The 22,123-nt window shown below is 51.0% G+C and overlaps 1 protein-coding gene across 2 annotated transcripts in view; it reads left to right on the forward strand.

The window, feature by feature from the left end:
* FLI1 (Fli-1 proto-oncogene, ETS transcription factor) overlaps window positions 1-22,123 on the forward strand; it is a 96,865-nt gene that overhangs the window by 54,185 nt on the left and 20,557 nt on the right. For both annotated transcript variants that reach the window (XM_063178520.1, XM_063178521.1), the window contains 2 exons: window positions 11,019-11,173; window positions 15,323-15,526. In XM_063178520.1, the coding sequence (XP_063034590.1) occupies window positions 11,019-11,173; window positions 15,323-15,526 (359 nt within the window). The remainder of the gene's footprint in view (window positions 1-11,018; window positions 11,174-15,322; window positions 15,527-22,123) is intronic.

A 22,123-nucleotide genomic window follows, 5' to 3' on the forward strand; every position in this document is an offset into this window, starting at 1 on the left:
GCTCACAGCCAAAGCACAGCCCAGCCCCTGTCATTTGTGTCTAGAGGTGAATCCTTTCCCTTGTCAATGAGAAATTGAATGGCCTGAAAACATTTTGTTAATGGATTCTTTGCTTCTTTTCTGCTAAGGCTGGGACTAAATCTGAGATGTTGTTTTTTGTTTGGACTCAGATGCTTATTAGATTTTATCTATGTTACAGTCTCACAAGCTGTGAGTTCTAAGCACTTCACTCTAGCAAGGTAAAAAATGGCCCCATATCCCTCTCTACAAGGTCTTTTAAGGATAAACTGTCCAATTAAGAAATAACACCTAAATTATTTTTACTTTTAACCCAATAACTAATCACCTGTGCCCTGCAATGTGGACTTTTCTATCCAATTACACAAAACCACCCAAACCCATGGAGAAGAAGAGGAAGAAGAAGAACCAGCCTCTGCTCTACAACCTCCATCTTGCCTTATATATATGACTATATTCTAAACCCTTAAACTCTAAGTTTTCCACCCTGTGGTATCACACACTTGTATCCAAACCCCACACCCACAATCCCAGTGCTATCATTCCATTCTGGAAGCTTCTCCATGGCCTCAGGTCAATGCAGTGTTCTCCTGGGGGTCAGTGCCTGTCAGCACAGAAAGTCTGAAATTCTCAGCATCCAGGGTTCCAACATTTTGTTATAGCAGCCCAGGTGGCCCCTTTTAGAAACATTACTACAAGTCCACAGCCTGGAAACAAATTTCACTTTCTGAACATAATTTTTAAGTGCAAAAATTTCAGCTTATTTTTCAATTTTAAATATAGGTATAATATAGATACACTTTTGGTTTTTAGCAGAAGCTTTTAGAGTTCATGTTAATTTTAAATGTAATTTGAATTTCTAAGTCACAAACATCTTTGCATTTTTAGTGTTTCATGGCGAAACTCTCAAGGGTTTTTCTACTTTAGGGTGAGTTTAGCAGCACATTTTCCTGGTTTCTGAGAACACAGCAGAGCACAGAGTTGGAAAGAGAAAGCAGCCTTGCCCCTCTACAGAGAGATGATGCTGTTATAGACATCAAACAGCAGCATGGTGTTTTTCCTTCATGAGCGTACAGTAGATGCTGATTTTGCCCTCAGATAAAGGACTTTGTGGCAGTTGCTCTCTCGTGGGGATCATTTGCAGGCTGAACTCCATGTCACCCTGCTGTACCTCAGTGGCATTTCTTGACTCCATGAAATCCCTGAGGGTATTTGCACTGTGTTCCCAATCTCAGAACTGGGGTGAAATGTGGGAAAAGGAGTTATTTCCTGAAAAAGCATAACACAGAGAGAAGGATGGATCTTGAAAGTGCTTGGGGTTTTGATAATCATGGCAGTTACCTTTGGCTACCAAGGATGGTTTTCTCAGGAAAAGGAGGAAGGAGCCTTTGCAGCATTGCCAGGCTGCCCAAATCAAAGCTGGGGCTTGGACCAAGCTAGGGCAGTGGAGGTGTCCCTGCCCATGGCAGGGGATGGGATGGGATGGGATGGGATGGGATGGGATGGGATGGGATGGGATGGGATGGGATGGGATGGGATGGGATGGGATGGGATGAGCTTTAAGGTCCCTGCCGACCCAAACCATCCTGGGATTCTGTGGTTGCTGCAGTTGCTCACTCCCACGCACACAGAGAGGTTCCTCTCTTTCCACTTCTCTATCCCAGGGAAATCTGGCAGGGAAAAGGAGCCCTCCACATCCCCTGAGCTGCCATAAACCACACATGTCAGGGCTCTGCAGGTCCTGTAAGCACAGGCTCTGTATCATCCTGAGTGTACCTGTACTTGTACACCCAAATTCGAGTGCTCTGTGTGCTCTGGAATGAAACACCCTGGGCTGTGGTTATTCCTGTGTAGCCATTTCCTCCTTTGCTCAGAAAAAAGGGAAATAGCTCTGCCTGGACAAACTGATTCATGAGCAGCTGTAGGAGCCCAGGGAGCCATGGAGAAGGCCCCTGGAGTGTGGTGGTTCTGGGCAAACAGGAAATCCTTCATCAACGACTTGCTCAAGACTCCAGGTTCTTGGATATAAAATATGTGCTCAGTGTCCCTAAAGGGAGGTAACCCCCTGTCAGGAGAGAAGAAAAGGCTGCTGTGAATGTCAGGGCCGTGCACTGCCAGAGCTCCCAGCCTGCCTCTGGATAAGTCCTTAGCATGGGAGCTCCAGGGCACCCAGGACAGGAGAACATTCCCTCCATCCTCCATCCCCTCCTCCCTGCCCTGCATGTCCATCCCAGTCTGGGCCACTCCAATCACTCATTCCCCTGCCCATCAGCTGCCTGGCCAACCCCACACACGTGCAAGGGGACAATCCCAACCCCAATGCCAATCCCAACCCCAACCCCAATGCCAACCCCAACCCCAATGACAGTGCCGATCCCAACCCCAATGCCAATGTCAATGCCAATCCCAACTCCAATGCCAATCCCAACCCCAATGCCAGTGCCAACCTCAACCCCAAGTGCCAACTCCAATGCAAATGCCAACCCCAACCCCAATGCCAATCCCAATGCCAGTGCCAATGCCAACCCCAATGCCAATGCCAACTCCAATGCCAATGCCAACCCCAACCCCAATGCCACTGCCAACCCCGACCTCAATGCCAATCCCAACCCCAAATGCCAATGCCAACCCCAATGCCAATGCCAACCCCAACGCTAATGCCAACCCCAACCCCAATGCCAATTCCAACCCCAATGCCAATGCCAACCCCAACTCTAATGCCAATGCCAGCCCCGACCCCAATGCCAATCCCAACCCCAATGCCAATTCCAACCCTGACCCCAATGCCAATGCCAATCCCAACCCCAATGCCAATCCCAACCCCAACCCCAATGCCAATCCCAACCCCAATGCCAATCCCAACCCCGACCCCAATGCCAACCCCAATGCCAGTGCCAATGCCAACCCCAATGCCGGTGCAAATGCCAACCCCAACCCCAACCCCAATCCCAGCTAGCTCCAGCTGCAGGCTGTCCAACACCCAGTGCCCCCTGGCTCTGCTCTCTTGCTCTCGGGTGTCCTCTCCCCGAGCTGCAGCTGCCCCCAGCAGGCCCAGCCTGGCTGTGCTGTCACCAGGGAGTGCTCAGGGCTGGGGCTGTGTGCCCTGCCAGGGACAGCTCCAGGGACTGGCAGTGCCAGGGGACAGCAGGGACACTGCCTGGCTTTGCTCTTCCCTCAGGAGCAGGGCTGAGGGGGTTGTGGGGGTGTTTGGTCCTCAGCAGGGTGGCAGAAGGATCTCTCCAAGTGCTAACCAACATGGAAAGGCCACCCAGCTCTCTATTCATGCCAGGATCCCTTGGTTTGGCCTCAAACTGGAAAGAATTTTCCAGATAAGTGCATCCTGACGGCCTGTAGGAGATGCCCAGGCAGGCATCAGTGTTTTAGGAGAGAAGGTGGGAATTCTGCTTTATTGCAACATTCAGATGTAGAAATGTCATGAACTCCTCTACTGTTATCAGACCCTGAGGCAGGTTCTGGCCTCAAAATCTGCCCTTGCCCTCAGACAGCACCTTGCTCAGAGCAAAACCCAGTTAAAATCATATTTAAAAACCAAAACAAAATAAAAAAAAAAAGTCACATTTGAAATTTTACTGAATAAGGGGGAGGAGGATTGTTTAGATGAATGCTGGGTAAAGTTTAACCCAATTTACAACCAATATTATTAATAAAATTTTCCGTATATTTTACATAAATTCAAAATGAATTCCAGATCTTGACTGTATTTACTGAGTTTCCCCTAATGTGCATTTGCAGCTAAACTCAGTGAGTGAATTTTTAAAAATAATACAAAATGTGTCAGATCTTCAAATGTGAAAGAAAGTTCTGTGCTGATGGATGTGGGCAAACTTCCATGGGCACTCCCAGCTGTGGCACAGGTTTTGTCCAGCTGGAATAATGAAATTTGGGGATGCTTTGGAGCTGTTCTGCAGAGACAGGGCATTTCAGCTGCCAGATCAATCCCTGGCTTCTCCCAGAGGTTCCAGTGGCTGTCCCTGCTGGATTTGCTCAGGCTGTGGATGCCCACAGGTAGGTAGAAGGCCCAGGCTGGATTCACAGGCTCCCCAGAGCACAGCCCCTGTTCTGCAGAGACATCCCAGAGCAGCCGTGGCTGTCCCTGCATCCCTGGCAGTGCCCAAGGCCAGGCTGGACGGGGCTTGGAGCACCCTGAGACAACGGGAGGTGTCCCTGCCCATGGCAGGGCTGGCATTGAATGGGTTTGAAGGGTCCTTCCAGTCCAAACCCCTCTGGGTTCTGGGATTTGATGTTTCTTTTGCTCCAGAGCATGAAAATCCCGCCAAGGTTCGGGGTCCCCGAGGTGTTTGTCCCGGGGCTGTGCCAGCCCAAGGCGAGGGACCCGCTCTGGTGCCTGCAGGGAGGAGCTCCCCGTGTGAGCCCTCTAGTGGGATCTGCGGCTCCTTCTGCCCCAGCATCCCCCTCCTGCCTGCCTTGACCTGGCTGGGACAAACCCCCCATCCTTGCCATCCTTCTGGCCCTTCTGCAGCCTCTCTCAGGAGTTTCCCTCCTCCCGAGGCATCCCTGAGAGCAGGGTTGAAGCACAGCAGATGCAAGTTTGGAGGAGCTGGCTGTTCCCTCTGTAAGATCCTGGTGTCTGTTCTTCCTTCCTTCACTCAACAACAGCAAATTAAAATGGGGCTTTACACCAAAAAGCAGCAAATTTCAAAAGAAAAGAGGGGTGGAAGAAAGGAGGAATGAAAGGATAGGAAAAGAGGGATAGAAAGGAGGAAATATTCCCCTGAGTCAGGTTCAGAAATCCCTGAAATCTGTTGCTCTTTCAAGCAGAAGTCAAAGGTGGTTCCTTGACAGAGGCCTGGGACAGTGATGGTTTTATTTCCACACCTCTGGAGCCCAGGCTGGAGCTGTACAGAGGATTTACTGGTCAGTGCCAGGCGAGCTGCTTGTCCATTTTGGCCAGTCCAGGAAAAACTGTCCCAAACAAAAGATGCAAACTCTTGGCATCCCCAGAGAGAGCTGCTGGAACAAGGAGCCTCTGGACAGTGGGAGTGAGCTGTGCTGAGCTGTTCCTTGGACTCTGCCCCTGCCACAGGGGCTGTGCTCTGGGGAGCCTGTGAATCCAGCCTGGGCCTTCTACCTGTGGGCATCCACAGCCTGAGCAAACCCAGCAGGGACAGCACTGGAACCTCTGGGAGAAGCCAGGGATTGATCTGGCAGCTGAAATGCCCTGGCACATCCCTTTCAAAGGATGAGGGAGTATTTCTGTGAATCCCAGCCTGCCCACGGGTGATGCAGGAGCTGAGGAAGGAGTGATATTCCATGAACTCATCCGTGGCTCACACTGCCCGCTGTCCTGTGACACTGTCATTGTTCCCCAGATGAATCCTCCCCTGTATGGCCACAGCTGCACCTCCCTCCTGCTGGGGTAAATCCCTCACCTGGGGCAGGGCCGGAGCTGCAGGGGGGACTCAGGCTGGCAGAGCTTCTCAGTTCCCAGGAAAAGGCTGTGCTTGGTAGGAAATGCTGAGTTCCAGAGGACACAAAGTTAAGGATCTCCCTTGCTGTCACTGAAGACTCCATGGTGCTTTCTCAGGGACAGTTTGATCTCCTGCCCAGTTGGGTGATGCTGTGCCCAGTTATGTGTGTCCTGCAGGGTCAGCTCTGGGTGCACCATCCCCAAAACTTGCCCAGAGGGAAGGGAGGCAGCTCTGCAGACACAGGGACACGACCCTGCCAGGCACCTGGAGCACATTCAGTGTCCTGCAGGATTCATGGAGTGGCTCCTCTGCCCACAGTGCCCAGCAGGGGCACCTCAGTCCCTTAAAGTCCCTTCAGACCTTTCTGCCGGAGCTTTCTGGGACTTGGCTGTCTGGCTTGGGCTGCTGAGGAAGAGCAAGGGATGGGCAGAGTCTGAACTGGAGAGCAGAGTCTGTCATGTGAAAAATCATCCCAAAAACCTGAAGGGACCTCACAGCCCCGGGGTTATTTTGGTTGCTTCACTGTCAGGGTCACTGTGCACAATGTGAGAGGGAGCTCAGCCAGCCCTGTGCTCATTCCATGCCAGCAGAAGCATGGAGAGGCTCTTTACAAGGTGTTGGTATCCAAGAGTCTGGATGTCCCAGAGTCACAGAATCCTGACAGGTTTGGGCTGGAAGGGACCTTAGACACCATCCTAATCCAAACCCCTGCCATGGCAGGGACACCTCCCACTGTCCCAGGCTGCTCCCAGCCCTGTCCAGCCTGGCCTTGGGCACTGCCAGGGATCCAGGGGCAGCCACAGCTGCTCTGGGCACCTGTGCCAGGGCCTGCCCACCCTCACAGGGAACAATTCCCAATTCCCAATATCCCATCCAGCCCTGCCCTCTGGCAGTGGGAGCCATTCCCTGTGTCCTGTCCCTCCATCCCTTGTCCCCAGCCCCTCTGCAGCTCTCCTGGAGCCCCTTCAGGCCCTGGCAGGGGCTCTGAGCTCTCCCTGGAGCTGCTCCTCTCCAGGTGAGCACCCCCAGCTCTCCCAGCCTGGCTCCAGCCCTGGAGCACTTCCATGTTCTTCTCTGGATTTGCCCCAGCAGCTCCACATCCTTCTTGTGTTGGGGGCCCCAGAGCTGGACCCAGCACTGCAGGTGGGGTCTGTGCTGGAACAGTTCCCCATGGAGCTGTATGAGTGAAATATATAGAATTGTTTGATCACAAATAGTGCCTGTCCCATCTGTAGGGGCATTTTCCAGGGAAATTTTACTGCAGAGCAGGATGGGAGAGAGAACTCTGGACCTCAGGCAGGGCAGGAGAGGAGGCTGGTCACTCAGCAGGGACAGTGACCTATGAGCACAACAGTCTGAGCCCCTGGAGCACAGTGTGAGACCCTGGGGCACAGTGTCACATTGTGGAGCAAAGTGTGACACTTGGAGCAGAGTGTGACAGCCTGGAGCACAATGTGAGATCCCAGGGCACAGTGTCACACCATGGAGCAAAGTGTGAGACCATGGAGCACTCTGAGTGTCACACCCTGGAGCATGCTGTGACAGCCTGGAGCACAGTGTCACACCCTGGGACACTGTGTGACACCCTGGAGCATCATGTGACACCCTGGAGCACAGTCTGACACCCTGGAGCAGGGTATGACTCCTTGGAGCACAGTGTCACACCCCTGAGCACAGTGTCACACCCTGGAGGACAATGTGACACACTGGAGGGCAGTATGAGCCCTGGGAGCACAGGGTCACACCTGGATCATCACACCCAGATTGTCCTGCCACACCTGGAGCAGTGTCACACCTGGATCACACTGTCACACCTGGATCATCACACCCGGACTGTCCTGTCACACCTGGATCACGCTGTCACACCTGGATCATCACACCCAGATTGTCCTGTCACACCTGGAGCAGTGTCACACCTGGATCACGCTGTCACACCTGGATCACTCTGTCACACCTGGATCACGCTGTCACACCTGGATCATCACACCCAGATTGTCCTGTCACACCTGGATCACTCTGTCACACCTGGATCATCACACCCGGATTGTCCTGTCACACTTGGATCACTCTGTCACACTTGGATCACTCTGTCACACCTGGAGCAGTGTCACACCTGGATCACACTGTCACACCTGGATCATCACACCCAGATTGTCCTGTCACACCTGGATCACTCTGTCACACCTGGATCACTCTGTCACACCTGGAGCAGTGTCACACCTGGATCACTCTGTCACACCTGGATCACGCTGTCACACCTGGAGCAGTGTCACACCTGGAGCAGTGTCACACCTGGATCTCAAATACCTCCCTGGGCCTCCCCAGCCCAGGCCATGCCCAGCACCACTCAACTCCATGCCCAGCAGCACTCAGCTCTGTGCCCAGCAGGTCTCAGCTCTGTGCCCATTTAGCTCTGTGCCCAAGCACTCGGGTCTGTGCCCAGCAGCTCTCGGCTCTGTGCCCAGCAGCTCTCAGCTCTGTGCCCAGCAGCACTCGGCTCTGTGCCCACTCAGCTCTGTGCCCAAACACTCAGCTCTGTGCCCAGCAGGTCTCAGCTCTGTGCCCAGCACCACTCAGCTCTATGCCCACCCAGCTCTGTGCCCGCCCAGCTCTGTGCCCAAGCACTCAGCTCTGTGCCCACTCAGCTCTGTGCCCAGCAGGTCTCAGCTCTGTGCCGAAGCACTCAGCTCTGTGCCCAGCAGCACTCAGCTCTGTGCCCACCCAGCTCTGTGCCCAAGCACTCTGTGCCCAAGCACTCGGCTCTGTGCCCAGCAGCACTCAGCTCTGTGCCCAAGCACTCGGCTCTGTGCCCACTCAGCTCTGTGCCCAGCAGCACTCAGCTCTGTGCCCACCCAGCTCTGTGCCCAAGCACTCTGTGCCCAAGCACTCGGCTCTGTGCCCAGCAGCACTCAGCTCTGTGCCCAAGCACTCGGCTCTGTGCCCACTCAGCTCTGTGCCCAGCAGCACTCAGCTCTATGCCCACCTAGCTCTGTGCCCAAGCACTCAGCTCTATGCCCACCCAGCTCTGTGCCCAGCAGGTCTCAGCTCTGTGCCCGCCCAGCTCTGTGCCCAAGCACTCGGCTCGGTGCCCACCCAGCTCCCCGCTGCTGCCCCGGGGCTGTCCCTGCCAGCTCAGGCACTTTCCCACCTGGCAGGAGCCGTGCCCCAGGGACCCAGCCCTGCTGGTTCACCCTGTGAAAGCCTTGTGTCCTTGTGTCCTTGTGTCCTTGTGTCCTTGTGTCCCCGTGTCCTCGCAGCTCCTCAGCCTCCCCGGCTGCCCCGGGGCCATGGAGCCTTCAGCAGTTGCCTCTCTGAAGGCGGATTTTGGTTCCCTGCCTGGAAAAACAGTAGGCGAACTAGTAAACCCTTAAATTCGAACATGTGTAAGTTATACATCTTATTTCCATTTTCCAGCAACATTCCCTTCGTCAGACATGAGGAAAAAATTACCGTCTGCCTTGGAATATCTCGGTGGAGCATTTATCTCCCAGCCATGATAACTGAATTTCAGGCACTGCTCCCTCCCCCCAGCTCAGGTTAAGAGACAAATTTGTTTAGTGTCCTGCTTGGAACTCGTGCCAGCTGAGCTCAGAGGGTGGGATTTGTGCACTGTCACCGTGCTTACCCTGCAGGGAATGGGTCCCTCCAGAAGCTCCTGGCTTCTGCCAGAGGAGGAGGACAGCTCTGGGATCAGAGCATGGCCTAAACTGCCCTGGAAATGGCTCTGGGATTAAAGCCTGGGCTTGCTCTGTGCAGAGGTTGTGCACTAATTCCCCCCTTGGGAAGGTGAGGACATTGTGCCCTTCCCTGGAAGCCCCTCAAGGTGGGATGTGCTGTGTGTGCCTGGCAGGCTTGGGGCTGGGCTTTGAAGGGATGAAAGGCAGGAGCTGCTCCTGCAGCTGGAGAAAAGCACAATCCCTGCTCCCTCTCAGGCTTTGGAGACTGTCAGTTCTCCCAGAGTCTTCCCAAGGCTCTGCAGCAGGCCAGGCCTTAGGATGGAGCCACCTGAGCTGCTGGGTGTCCCCTCCTCATCACTCCAGCACCTCAGGGGTTAAACTGGCACCAGAGCCCTTTTCACACCCGTACTGGGGCCTGAAGTTCCTGACTCATGCCTGGGGCATCCAAGATTCCCAGATTTCCTCACCAGGTAGTGAACTGTGGCACTATTAATCAGAGAATAATAGAATAACAGAACAATTGAATAATTGAACAATAGAATAATTGAACAGGCTGTGTTGGAAGGGACCCACAGGATCACCGAGTCCATCTCCTGTCCCTGCACAGGACACCCAGCAATCCCACCCTGTCCCTGAGTGTTATCCAAATGCTCCTGCAGCTCTGGAGGCTCCAGGAACAGACAAGCTCCATCCCATCCAGCCCTGGATAGACCAGACTGTGCTGCCATTGGGTGTTCTCTGGGGACAGCCCTGTCCCTTTGGGTGGGTGTTCTGAGTTCTCTGTTAATGAAAGGGCTGTTCCTGTGTCCTGTGAGCTCTGCAGAAACACCTCAGGCCAGATGAGCAAAGCACCTGTGTGCCACTGCCAGGCTCCAGTGCAGCCCCAGGGCTGTTTTAGCCCCACAGAGGGTGGCACAGCCCAGGGGTGTTTGAGCCCCACAGAGGGTGGCACAGCCCAGGGGTGTTTGAGCACCACAGAGGGTGGCACAGCCCCAGGAGTGTTTGAGCACCACAGAGGGTGGCACAGCCCCAGGGGTGTTTGAGCCCCCACGGAGGGTGAGACAGCCCGAGGGGTGTTTTAGCCCCACAGAGGGTGGCACAGCCCAGGGGTGTTTGAGCACCACAGAGGGTGGCACAGCCTGAGGGGTGTTTGAGCACCACAGAGGGTGGCACAGCCCAGGGGTGTTTTAGCCCCACAGAGGGTGGCACAGCCCAGGGGTGTTTTAGCCCCACAGAGGGTGGCACAGCCCCAGGGGTGTTTGAGCACCAGAGGGTGGCACAGCCCAGGGGTGTTTTAGCCCCACAGAGGGTGGCACAGCCCAGGGGTGTTTTAGCCCCACAGAGGGTGAGACAGCCCCAGGGGTGTTTGAGCACCACAGAGGGTGGCACAGCCCCAGGGGTGTTTGAGCCCCACAGAGGGTGGCACAGCCCCAGGGCTGTTTTAGCCCAACAGAGGGTGGCACAGCCCAGGGGTGTTTGAGCACCACAGAGGGTGGAACAGCCCCAGGGTTCCCAGGAGCAGCCACCCTGCCTGCAGGACAGCTGGAGTGCACTGAGCATCCAGGGCTGAGGGAGTTGGATGTAACCCACAGACTGCTGTCCTGGGCACTGGCTCCTTACCTGGTTTGGGAGTGTTGGTATTTCAGAGCTGCTGCACACGTGGCCTTGTCTGGAGTCATTCTGTTGGAGACTCCAGCTGCATTATCAGAGATCCCCTGCGTGCCCCACAGACCCCTTCTGACACCCAGTAACAGGTCAGGAATGGCCTCTCCATAAGGGAGAGGGACAGCTGAGTGTCCCCCGTGGGCCAGCCCCTCCTGTGTGCAGGGATGGAGGGGCTCTGATGCTGACCCAGCTTTGCTTTGCCTTGCAGGGAGTCCCCCGTGGACTGCAGCGTGAGCAAGTGTGGCAAGCTGGTGGGAGCAGGGAGCGAGTCCAGCCCCATGAGCTACAGCACCTACATGGATGAGAAGAACGGGCCTCCCCCCAACATGACCACCAACGAGAGGAGGGTCATCGTCCCTGCAGGTACTGCCACGGCCTGGGCAGCTGTGCCTGCTCTGCCTGCAGGAGATTTTTGTTTGGTTTGTTTATCCGCTCCCTGAGGAATTTTCTCTCTTACAAGCCACGCAAAAAATAAGGAAAATATCAGAGTTTCTGGCTAGAGGAAATTCCCATGTCCCAGTGCATGATCTGAATCAGGATAAGCAGCAGATAACTGGTGCTTTTTCTTCCTTTCCTTTCCTTTCCTTTCCTTTCCTTTCCTTTCCTTTCCTTTCCTTTCCTTTCCTTTCCTTTCCTTTCCTTTCCTTTCCTTTCCTTTCCTTTCCTTTCCTTTCCTTTCCTTTCCTTTCCTTTCCTTTCCTTCCTTTCCTTTCCTTTCCTTTCCTTTCCTTTCCTTTCCTTTCCTTTCCTTTCCTTTCCTTCTCCTTTTCCTTCTCCTTCTCCTTCTCCTTCTCCTTTTCCTTTTCCTTTTCCTTTTCCTTTTCCTTTTCCTTTTCCTTTTCCTTTTCCTTTTCCTTTTCCTTTTCCTTTTCCTTTTCCTTTTCCTTTTCCTTTTCCTTTTCCTTTTCCTTTTCCTTTTCCTTTTCCTTCCTCCTCCTCCTCTCCTTCTCCTCCTCCTCCTCCTCCTCCTCCTCCTCCTTCTTCTTCTTCTTCTTCTTCTTCTTCTTCTTCTTCTTCTTCTTCTTCTCCTTCTCCATCTCCATCTCCATCTCCTTCTCCTTCTCCTTCTCCTTCTCCTTCTTCTTCTTCTTCTTTTAAATTTTTTTGCCCAGAATGAAGTGTTGTTTTGGTGTGCTGAACCAAATCCATCTCCTGTCACATGTTAGAGGAGAATTTGCTTCCTGGGACACACAGGGGATGATCAAAGAGGAATGAAGTGGGCCCAAGTTATAATTCCCCTGGTGCTCTCAGGATCCAGCTGCACTTTCAAGTCACACTGATTGATTCAAAATGAGCTATTTTGTTTCCATTTTTTTTGTAAGCAGTAGAAACCCAGAAAAATTCTATTTAGCAGTAACTGTGTTATCCTTCCAAAAATTGTCACACAGAAACATTCCTGTCCAGCTTTGTTTGTGTTTGGTATCCACATCTGCTGCCTGGAGCTGGCAGGAGGCTCTGGGTGCATTTGGATGCTCAGGAGTGAGAGCTGCTGTGAGGGAAGCCTGAACCTGGAGTGAGGAGCAGTTTCCCTGTGAAGTTTATAAACAGCCAGGGCCAGGAAGTTTCCAGCAAAGGAGCCAAGTGCTGGCCCAGTGACATCCCAGGAGTGGCCCAGCTCTGAGGCTCTCAGCAGGGCAGGAGGGCAGGCAGACAGTGCTGGCAGGAGGAAACGCACTCGTGGAATTCAGCTCCTTTCTCTGAGCGTGGCTTGACCACGAGCAGATGACAGTTCCCAAGCATTTGTTTGCCATTTAGGATGAAAAGGAAAGGCTTGAACTGAATGCAGTGAGGAGAAGCCAATGAAGGATTGATGGCAAACCTCTAAACCCCATTCAGAGTGATGTTTGAGGAACTGGCTGAGCTGCTTGGGGACAGCAGCACAGTCGTGTCCAGTGTCACCCTGCCTGGAAAGGTGCAGCTGGCACCAACCAGTCCCTGTGGAATTAAAGATGTTCCAGGGGCAGTATTTATCCTGTGTGTTTAAAAAAAACAAGGGTGAGCTGAAGTTTAGCATTGTTAAAAGACGGGAAATTACTTTCAGTGCCCCCAGTAGAAGAGAAAATTTGGAATCTCCTCTTTGAAGGAAAGTGAAGAAAAGGACTTCCCCCCCCCCTTATGACCATTCACAAATCAAACCCTTGAGATCCTTGTGAAAGAGCAGAGATTTACCAGATTTTGGAAGACAATTATGAACATCATCCCAGATCTCTGGCTGCAGGAGAGGAGGCCAAGTCATCCAAGAAAGGCATTTGGATATTTTAATTTAATCCAGAATGGAGATTTATAGCGCATTAAGGCGAAGATAAGCAAGAATAATGTCACATTAGGCTTACAATAGTAGTAAAAACGAACTCTAAGCCATGTTTCAAGAAGGCATTTTCAGACACCATTCAATGTCTTTTACAGTGTTTAAAGGGAGGCCACAAATTCACTATGCCCTCTAGATGCTGGGTTGTTTTCAAAACTCAAAACAAATAAGTCTTTCAATTAAAAAAAAAAAATCCTCCCTTGAATACTTGCATTGTAAAATTTGCAGCATTTAGCCAGTGCTTAGAAAGCAGAATTTCAATTAACTATTGCCAAAACCTGAAGAAAATCCATCTGTCCTTCTCAGAGCAGACTTGCAAAGGTGTGGGGCTGTAAATTCCTTGTTCTGAATTCAGCTTCCAGCAGCCCAGGTTTTCTGGGGATTCAGTGGGGAAAGGTCTCAGTTACATTGCAGTTTCCTTGGTCTCAGCTCCATTGCAGTTTCCTTGGTCTCAGCTCCCTGCTTGGTGCTGTTATTGCAGGGCTCAGGTGCCCAGGAATGCCAGGTGTGGGCACCTCCTGACCTTTTGTGCCCAGGGCTGCCCTCAGTCTGGGCACCCAGTGTCCATCCCTGGGCTGAGGCATTGCTTCACACCCCCTAAATCCAGGCACAGGCATTTCTTGTTCTGCCCAGAGCACCCCCAGAGCCCTGGGCATGCTCCTGATCCATGTTCTCAGCTCCCTGGGATCTGAGTGTCTGAGGTCTGTCTCAGAGCTGGGCCAGCTGTTCATGACACATCAGACATCTCCAGAGTCGGAGCTCCTCTGCAATGCTGAGCAGCTGCAGCACAACATGAATGTGCAGCTCCAGCTTGGACAGCAGATCCGTGGGGAGCAGCAGCACAGGAAACATCTGAGAATGCTGATATGCTCTGCAAAGGCTGTCAAGCTCTGTGGCACCAGCTCTTGCTGGGCCCTCTGATCTAATGCCCTTTGCAGAATTCAAAGGCTCGTTGCTGTTTTGAACCACTCATCTCCACGGGGCTGAGCTCCAGCCAGGCTGGAGCAGCTCCTACGTCAGCAGCAGCAATAACCATCCCACAGCTGGAGCTCTGCTGGGACAGACAGACAGACAGACAAACTGCAGCAGCCCTTGCACAGCTGGCTGCTTACAGGGACAGAGGAGCCAGGACTGCTCCTGCCCGGGGTGAACAACTCCCACTCACACCCAGGGCAAGCTGCTCTGCTCTAGCCACACCATTTTATTTTATTTTATTTTATTTTATTTTATTTTATTTTATTTTATTTTATTTTATTTTATTTTATTTTATTTTATTGTATTGTATTTTATTGTATTTTATTGTATTTTATTATTTTAGTTTCTTTTGGTTTTATTTCATTTTTTATTTTTAAAATTTTAATTTTATTTTATTTTATTTTAGGGTTTATTTTATTATATTATAGTTTAGTTTAGTTTAGTTTAGTTTTTGTTTATTTTATTTTATTTTGGGTTTTATTTTTTTATTTTATTATTTTATTTTATATTGGTTTTATTTCATTTTTCATTTTTCATTTAATCTAATTTAATTTAATTTTGGGGTTTATTTTATTATTTAATATTCATTTTATTTTATTGTATTTTATTTTGGGGGGTTCATTTTATTATTTATTATTTATTTATTATTTATTTATTATTTATTATTTATTATTTATTATTTATTATTTATTATTTATTATTTATTATTTATTATTTATTATTTATTATTTGATTTTTTTTTTGCTGTTTTTTTTTTAATTTTAACTTTTTATTTTATTTTCTGAGTCCCTTTGCTGACCATGACCACCCCATGCTCAGGGTTTCTCCTGCCAGCTGTGGGCTCCCTAATGCCCCTGGTGGGACTCGCACAGCCCTGATGTCCCTGCCCAGCCTTGCAGAGCCACACTGGGACAGGAGCTCCCTCTCAAAGGGCTCAGTGTCCTTCGGGAAGCTTTTTTCCAGAGAAAACTCAAATGTCACCAGGGCTGTTCCAAGCAGAGAAAACTCAAATGTCACCAGGGCTGTTCCAAGCAGAGGAGGGAGCTTTGGGCAGCAGTGACCAGGCCAGGCTGTCCATGCTGAGCCCTGCTCCAGCACGGTGCCTGTTCATGCTGGCCAAGGGGTCAGTAAATTCAATATCTCTGCCTGTGACACAGCGTCTGGTGCTGTGGCAGGGCTGTGGGGACTCTGAGGTGTGCGTGTGCCCATCCTGTGCTCTCCCCTGGCAGATCCCACCCTCTGGACCCAGGAGCACGTGCGCCAGTGGCTGGAGTGGGCAATCAAGGAGTACGGCTTGATGGAGATCGACACCACCATCTTCCAGAACATGGACGGCAAGGAGCTCTGCAAAATGAACAAGGACGACTTCCTGCGCACCACCTCCCCCTACAACACAGAAGTTCTGCTGTCTCACCTCAGTTACCTCAGGGAAAGTGAGTATTGCCCTGCCCACCCCAGCCCCTGCCCTGGGTGAACTCCCAGGGCTCCTCCTCCCTCCCAGGGAAATGAGCAGAGAAAGGCAAGCAGAGAGAGCAAGCAGGGAAACATGGAGTAAAAGGAGTAAAATGGGCTTGGAAAGTTCAGATGAACCCAGATGGAGCTACTGGTGCTATCAGGGTGGTGAAGAACTGAGCAGGGCTCTGGAGGAGATTAGATAAGTCTCACAGATAACAACATCTGTGGCTATGTGATAAAAATACACAATTTGCCATGGAGATTAAGCCTGACATTAACTGATTTGTCTCAGGCAAACAATTCCATAGCTCTGCAGTCAGAGGGCTGTGCCCTCCCCATGAACAGGACCCACAACTGGCCAGGCTGGAGCTTTCCTGTGCTCCTGCAGGTCCAGGTTTGTTGGAGAGAGTTCAAAACCCAAGAGTGATTCCCCATATGTGAATGTGCTGGCACAGATGTTGTGCAAATGACCCAGGGCTGTGAGAAAAAGGTTATGGAAGCTCTTTATTGCTCCTTTCTGCCCCACACTGAGCATGGGATGGATCCAATCCCCCTTTTTGCTCTATTAAGCCCCAAACCCAGGAGCTGTGAGCAATCTGGAAAGGTGTTATCCCAGCACCCAAACAGGAATGATCACCTTAGGGATGGCACATGCACCTGATGCTGGGAGTCTTAGATTTCAGCTTTTCCAAGACTTCTGTGCAATCATGATCACACCCACAGCTTCCAAATGTCTCCTCTTCACCTGTAAATGTAGCTAAAAGCATTTCCTTTCCCCACAAAAGTGTGCTGAGGGTAATCGTGCTCTGATGAGGCAGAGAACTGGAGCTGAGCCCCACATGCACTGCTGTTTTTCCCAGTGAAACAGCTTTTATAGGACTATCATTATTTAAGCACTCAAAAATCAGGAGAAGGTGCCCTAAATCAAGGTGGAAGGGCAGGGAGAGAAAGGCAAAAGTGTATTTTCTCCACTAGAAAATCCAATTGTGATGAAAAGGCAGCTGAAGATGTCTCCTCTAGCCAGTGAAGCAGATACAGAATTTAGGATGTTTCTTCAAAGTTGATCTCTCCCTGCCCAAAATCAGTGGGAGTTTCACAGATTCCAGTGGCACAGAAGTTAGATCACAGATGGGTGCTTCTGGAAGCCCCACCTTTATTTTTCTTGAGAAGTTGAGCCAAGGAAATGATTCACAACAAAAAAAAAAAACCAAACTGTTGGATTTGAACAGTTGTGACTGGACAATAAAATAATTTCCCATCCAAAATCATGGGCAAATTTCATTCTGTTTCATCAGAAAAGGGCTGCTAGTCCACAGGAAGCTTTCCAGGATTGCCTGTGGAATTGGACAGTTTCCTGGGAAATGGGAAGGCAGTTTTGTGCAGGCCAAACCTGCTGCCTGGGGCTGGGGAAATCAGGCACTTTGGAACCGGAAACGCTTCTCAATTCCCACAAGATAAACACCCAAGTGAGACACTTGAGCTGTGTTATTGATAAGGTTTGAGAATTGTCAGAGAGAAGGAGTTGGATGGGTTCAAAGCACACGAGCAGGCTGGATTTGGAAAGCTTGGCAGAGTGGAATGCTCCAGGTGGCATCTCCAGGATCATCCCCAGTGTTTGTGTCTGTTGTTTGGGCTGACCAAAGGCAGCATCAGGGGAATTGCATGGTTGATCTCACGGCATGAGCCCCAAAGCCTGGGTTCAGTGGCCACTTTTACCATCTGCTGTTGCTCATTTGCTCAGGAGCAGCTTCCCCAGGGCACACTGACATTCAGGACAGCAGTCCCTGGGTCACACCTTGCCTTTAAATACCTGAAGTGAGGAGGTTTTGCTGTCTGTAAGGTGGCACAGCCATCCTGCCTTCTCCCTGGGCCCCTCCACTGGGATTGTGAGGAATGATACTTGCTTCCAAAAGTTTAGAAGGTTTGTTAAAACCTTATAAAAACAATACAACAGAAGACTGAATAGAGAAAATATTACCATGCCAGGAGCAGAGGATTTTTCACCATGTGCTCATCCATACAATGGATGGTCCACCTTTTAACCCTTTAGCCCCTCCCAAAATCTTGTCCATCAACTCCTTCTTCACTGTCCAGTGGTGGAGATTACTTCCTGACACCTTGAGGAGATCCTCTCTTATACATTGGAGGTCAGCTGTTACCACATTAACAAGCCAACCCTCCCAAATGTCCCAAACCCAGACCACCTCCTGGTAACAATGCAAGGGGGGTAAAACATAACCATACATCTATAAAACTTCTTTTAGCATATACTTAACATTTGCCTTTTAATTGTGACAGTCAGCCATGGCTTTCCTCACCACCACAGGATGGTGTCTGTGGAGCAGGGGCTGTGCCTCACAGTGCTGCCTGTGCCCAGCACTGCAGCCCTGCTGCAATAATGATCACCAGAACATCCTGTCCTGCCAGGGCAGTGCCTGCAGTGATTTCTGTGCTTTTAAGCCACTGCAAAACCCGAGGACTCAGGCAGACTCAGACTGCTGTCTCCTGTTTCACAGGGAATTCAGTGCCAGTCCATGCCAGTTTAGGAGGATGGATGTGTGTGTGCTGATCCCAGATGTGCTCCTCAGAGCAGCTCTTGCCTGCTGGAGCTGGGCAGAGCATTCCTGCTTCCCTGCAGCTGTTCCCAGCCCGAGGACAGGCTGCTCTGGGCAGTGCTGGGTGTCTCCTTCATGCAGAAACCCCTTCCAGAGAAGCTGATGGCTTTTCCAGACCAGCTTCCAGTGGATGTTCAGTGCTGAGCCTGGAGCTCAGTGCCATGGGGATTTGGGCTTTCGTTTTCACAAGTTTTCCCCTTTTGGAAGGGTGTTTGTCCCACAGACATTCCCTGCTCAGGATGGCCACCAGCACAGGAGGATTTGGGGGCAGTGCAGCTCTGCAGGCTGGATTGCCTCTGCCCAGGCTCTCTAAAGGTGTTTGTGGTCTTGGGATGTTAAGCTAGATATGTGATGATTTATGAATCCTCAACTTTGGGGTTTGTTTTCCAAGAAACAAAGCTGATCTGAACTTTCTGAGCTGTTTGCTCACCCGACAAGGAGAGCCCCTGAAAATGAGCTTTCCCAGGAGTTTCTCAGCATTTTACACTCCTAATCAGGGTGAAAACTTCCTTAAGACCCCCTGAAAATGAGCTTTCCCAGAAGGTTCTCAGCATTTTACACTCCTAATCAGGATGAAAACTTCCTTAAAGCTGCCTATGAAATACATTATTTTGGCACATCTGAGTCCAGACTGAAAAAATAAACCAGCAACATGTGCATGACCTCAACACAAGCTCAGTCTCAGTTTTAGCAGTGGAAGGTTCAAGGTGAGCTGTGCAAGGCAGTCAGGAGTAACCCAAACTCATCCCACAGCACCTTTAGTCTCTGGCTTAGGCCTGGCTCAGAATGGTGCAGTTGTTTCCCGTTGCCACAAGCCATGGAAGCTGGCAGGAACTCCAGAGCCTCTGTGATCCTCAGACTTCAGAGTGCAGAGCCCAGTCCTGCAGCACTCTCCATCCTTTGGAGCTTCCCAGAACACCCCAGTGTCTCTTTCAGGGAACTCCCTGCCCACCCCCTCAAACAATCATCTTTCTTTGCATGTTCCTTTTAGTTCCCTCTCCAAAATCATCAAGCCATGCCTTGATTTGCCTTCCTTTTGCTCATCCCCACACACTTTGGGGCTCCAGACTGATCTTGCTGCAGCACATTCTGCCTGGTGAATCCTCTCCAGGCAGCTGTTGGGCAGGGGAAGGGAGTTTTGGATGCATCCATGCTGTTTTTGGGATGAAGATCAAAAGAAGCTGAGCTGCCACCTCCATCCTTTCCCTCCCTGGTGCTGGCACAAAGGGGAAGAGCCTGAAGGGGAAAGAATGAGGCTGTGGTGAGAAGTAGAAAACTGTTCAGTGGTTTTGAGCCATGTGTTAATGCCCAACAAAACCATCCTGCCAAGTGCAGCAGGACTTGGATTCCAGCAGGAGCCGTGCAGGGCCTGGGGAAGGTGAGGGTAAAAAAGACTTTCAAATTAATAAACCTGAGACTGTGGAACCAAGATATTCCTGCCCCTCTGAAGGACGAGCTGCCTTGTGAGAGGGAAGGGTTTATGGGGAAAAACTCACCTGCTTTCCTGTCCTTCTCCATCTTTTTGTAATGAACGCAAGGGAAATCAAAGAAAGGGAAGGGTGGGGGGTGCCATAAAATAATGAGTTTAAACATTAATTATGGGAGAACAGCCATCACTGCATTAACCATAGCAGAGAGCTGATCCATCCTTGGTGTCGCTCACCCAGCGAGGGGAATGGAACAAAAATGAAAATTCATCACCCAAAGCTCTGCCCCCGAAGGAGCGAGGGAGGAGCAGCCTGGCTTGTGTCTGTCTGTCTGTCTGTCTGCTTCCCTCTGTCCTGATCTGGGTCTCTGCCTTTCTCCCTTTCCCTCCTCCATTGAAACCCTTAATAGGAAACACATTTCCCTCTCTGTGGTGTTCCCACCAGAAACCTCAGACTGCCGGGCAAAGGTGAGAACTTTGAGCAATTAAACCGGGGGAGGCGCCGCTCCTTTCCAGTGGCTTGGGCTGCATTTTTTACCCTAAAGTAGCTGTAGGTTGATCCTGCTCGCTCAGTGCTATTCATCACCCCACCCCCACCGCCCCAGCCGCTCATTTGCAGCCCATTTAGTCATAGAAAACCACGTTTCTGAATTCCCCAGCACTTCCCTGTCTGGCAGGGGGAAGCTGGGCTGGGCGTTGCACTCAGGACTGCTTTAAATAACCTGAAAAGGAGAGAGTGGTGGACAGGAGTTTCCCCACAAGATATTCAAGAAAGAAATGCCAAAGCCAGAAACCATCCGATGAAAACATGAGTTACGTGGACAGAGTTCTTTCAATTCCTCCAGCAGCCAATCTCTCTAAATATTCCAGCCAATCCCTTTGGCCATTGGCAGCTTTCAGAGCCAGGGTGCCCTTGGGATCCCTCTGAACTCTTTACCTCCTCGTTCACCATCCATCCTGCTCTCTGGCAGCATCCCCTGACTTGCAGCATGCGGTACCATCCCTCCTCCCCTCCCTGCGAGCAGCTTTGTTTCCTTCCCAGCCCCTCCTGCCTGCGTGTCCTGCTGGCTTGTGCAGCCTCTGGCTTTGCCTTGGGGAGGACAGAAATGCACTGCAGCACAGGGCCAGCAGCACCCAGCACCTGCAAAGGCTCTCAGATCTGCCAGGGACCTGCCCAAACCTCAGCTCTCACAGGAGAGACACTTGTGACGGTGGTTACAAGGGGTTTCAGGATGGAGAGAGAGGCGAGAATGATGATTCCACGTTCAGAAGGCTTGATTTATTATTTTATGATATATATACTATATTATAACTATACAAAAAAGAATAGAAGTTCTCAGAAGCTAGCTAAGCTAAGAATAGAAAAGGAATGAATAACAAAGGTCTGTGTCTCTGCAGAGAGCAAGAGCAGCTCTGCCGTGAGTGGTCAGTAAATCCAAACATCCACATGAGACCAATCACAGATCCACCTGTTGCATTCCACAGCAGCAGATAACCATTGTTTACACTTTGTTGCTGAGGCCACAGCTTCTCAGAAGACAGAAAAATCCCAAGAAAGGATTTTTCACAAAAGATGTCTGTGACAGACACTCTGAGAGCACTGAGGGGCAGCTGGGTCATTTGGGACCCTGCGCAGGGCTCAGCCCCAAATCCTGCTCAGCTGCTGAGAGGGTTCCTGCCCTGCTGAGGGGATGCTCAGGGGCAGGATCCCCTTCATGGGGGGATCTGCAGAGTGTAAAAGCACTCAGGGCAGCACTGGTGCTGCTCCAGCCACAGCCTCAGCACAAACAGGAGCCTGTGCCCTGTCAGGGCTGTCACTGCTCCAAGGGCTGCAGGAGGGTGAGCCCAGGGGTGGTGTGAGCACGCTTAAGCAGACAGCCATGAAATGGGCATTTCATGCTGGCTTCCCTGGGCTCCCAGGATCTCCTCCTCCATTTCCAGGAGAGTTTACAGGAGAACCAGAGGGAAATGCTTAGAAAGGAACATTTCCCCCACAGATTGTGCAGAACAGAGACCCTTCCAACAGGATCTTTCTGTGCTGCACTTGTGTGTCATGTGGGGCTGGAAAGGCCTCTCTGAAGCAAGGGAGCTGCTCCCAGATTCCCCAGAGCAGGGAGATGCTGGAATCCCAGTGAGAGCTGTGCAGCTGCTGGCCCCAAACCAAGCATGTGACACTCTAAAAATGGCCAAAAAGGTCCTGACAGTGCAATTTGTGTCTTTTCTCCTGCCTGTTCCTCAAACAGAAAATTTCTCTATCACAGCCAGAGAGAGAAAACCTTCTTCCTTATCCTGTCACACAAACTGTGCCACAGGCACTTCTGGAGGCTGTGCTGGGATAGATCCTGTACCTGTACAACCTCACCCCTTCAGATCAGTTTTCAATGGGGGACATCAAGGCACTGGTGAAGGAGACAACTATCTTTATTTTTTGCAAATGAGGAAGCAGCAGCACATGTGCCCTGCAGGTTCCAAGCTTTTAGATGAGTTTCACAGAAAGTGTGTGCCTAATTAACAGCAAAATTAGCTTTTTTTCA

The sequence above is a fragment of the Melospiza melodia genome, chromosome 29 (genome assembly GCF_035770615.1).
Source record: "Melospiza melodia melodia isolate bMelMel2 chromosome 29, bMelMel2.pri, whole genome shotgun sequence".
NCBI classification, from domain to species: Eukaryota; Metazoa; Chordata; class Aves; order Passeriformes; family Passerellidae; genus Melospiza; species Melospiza melodia.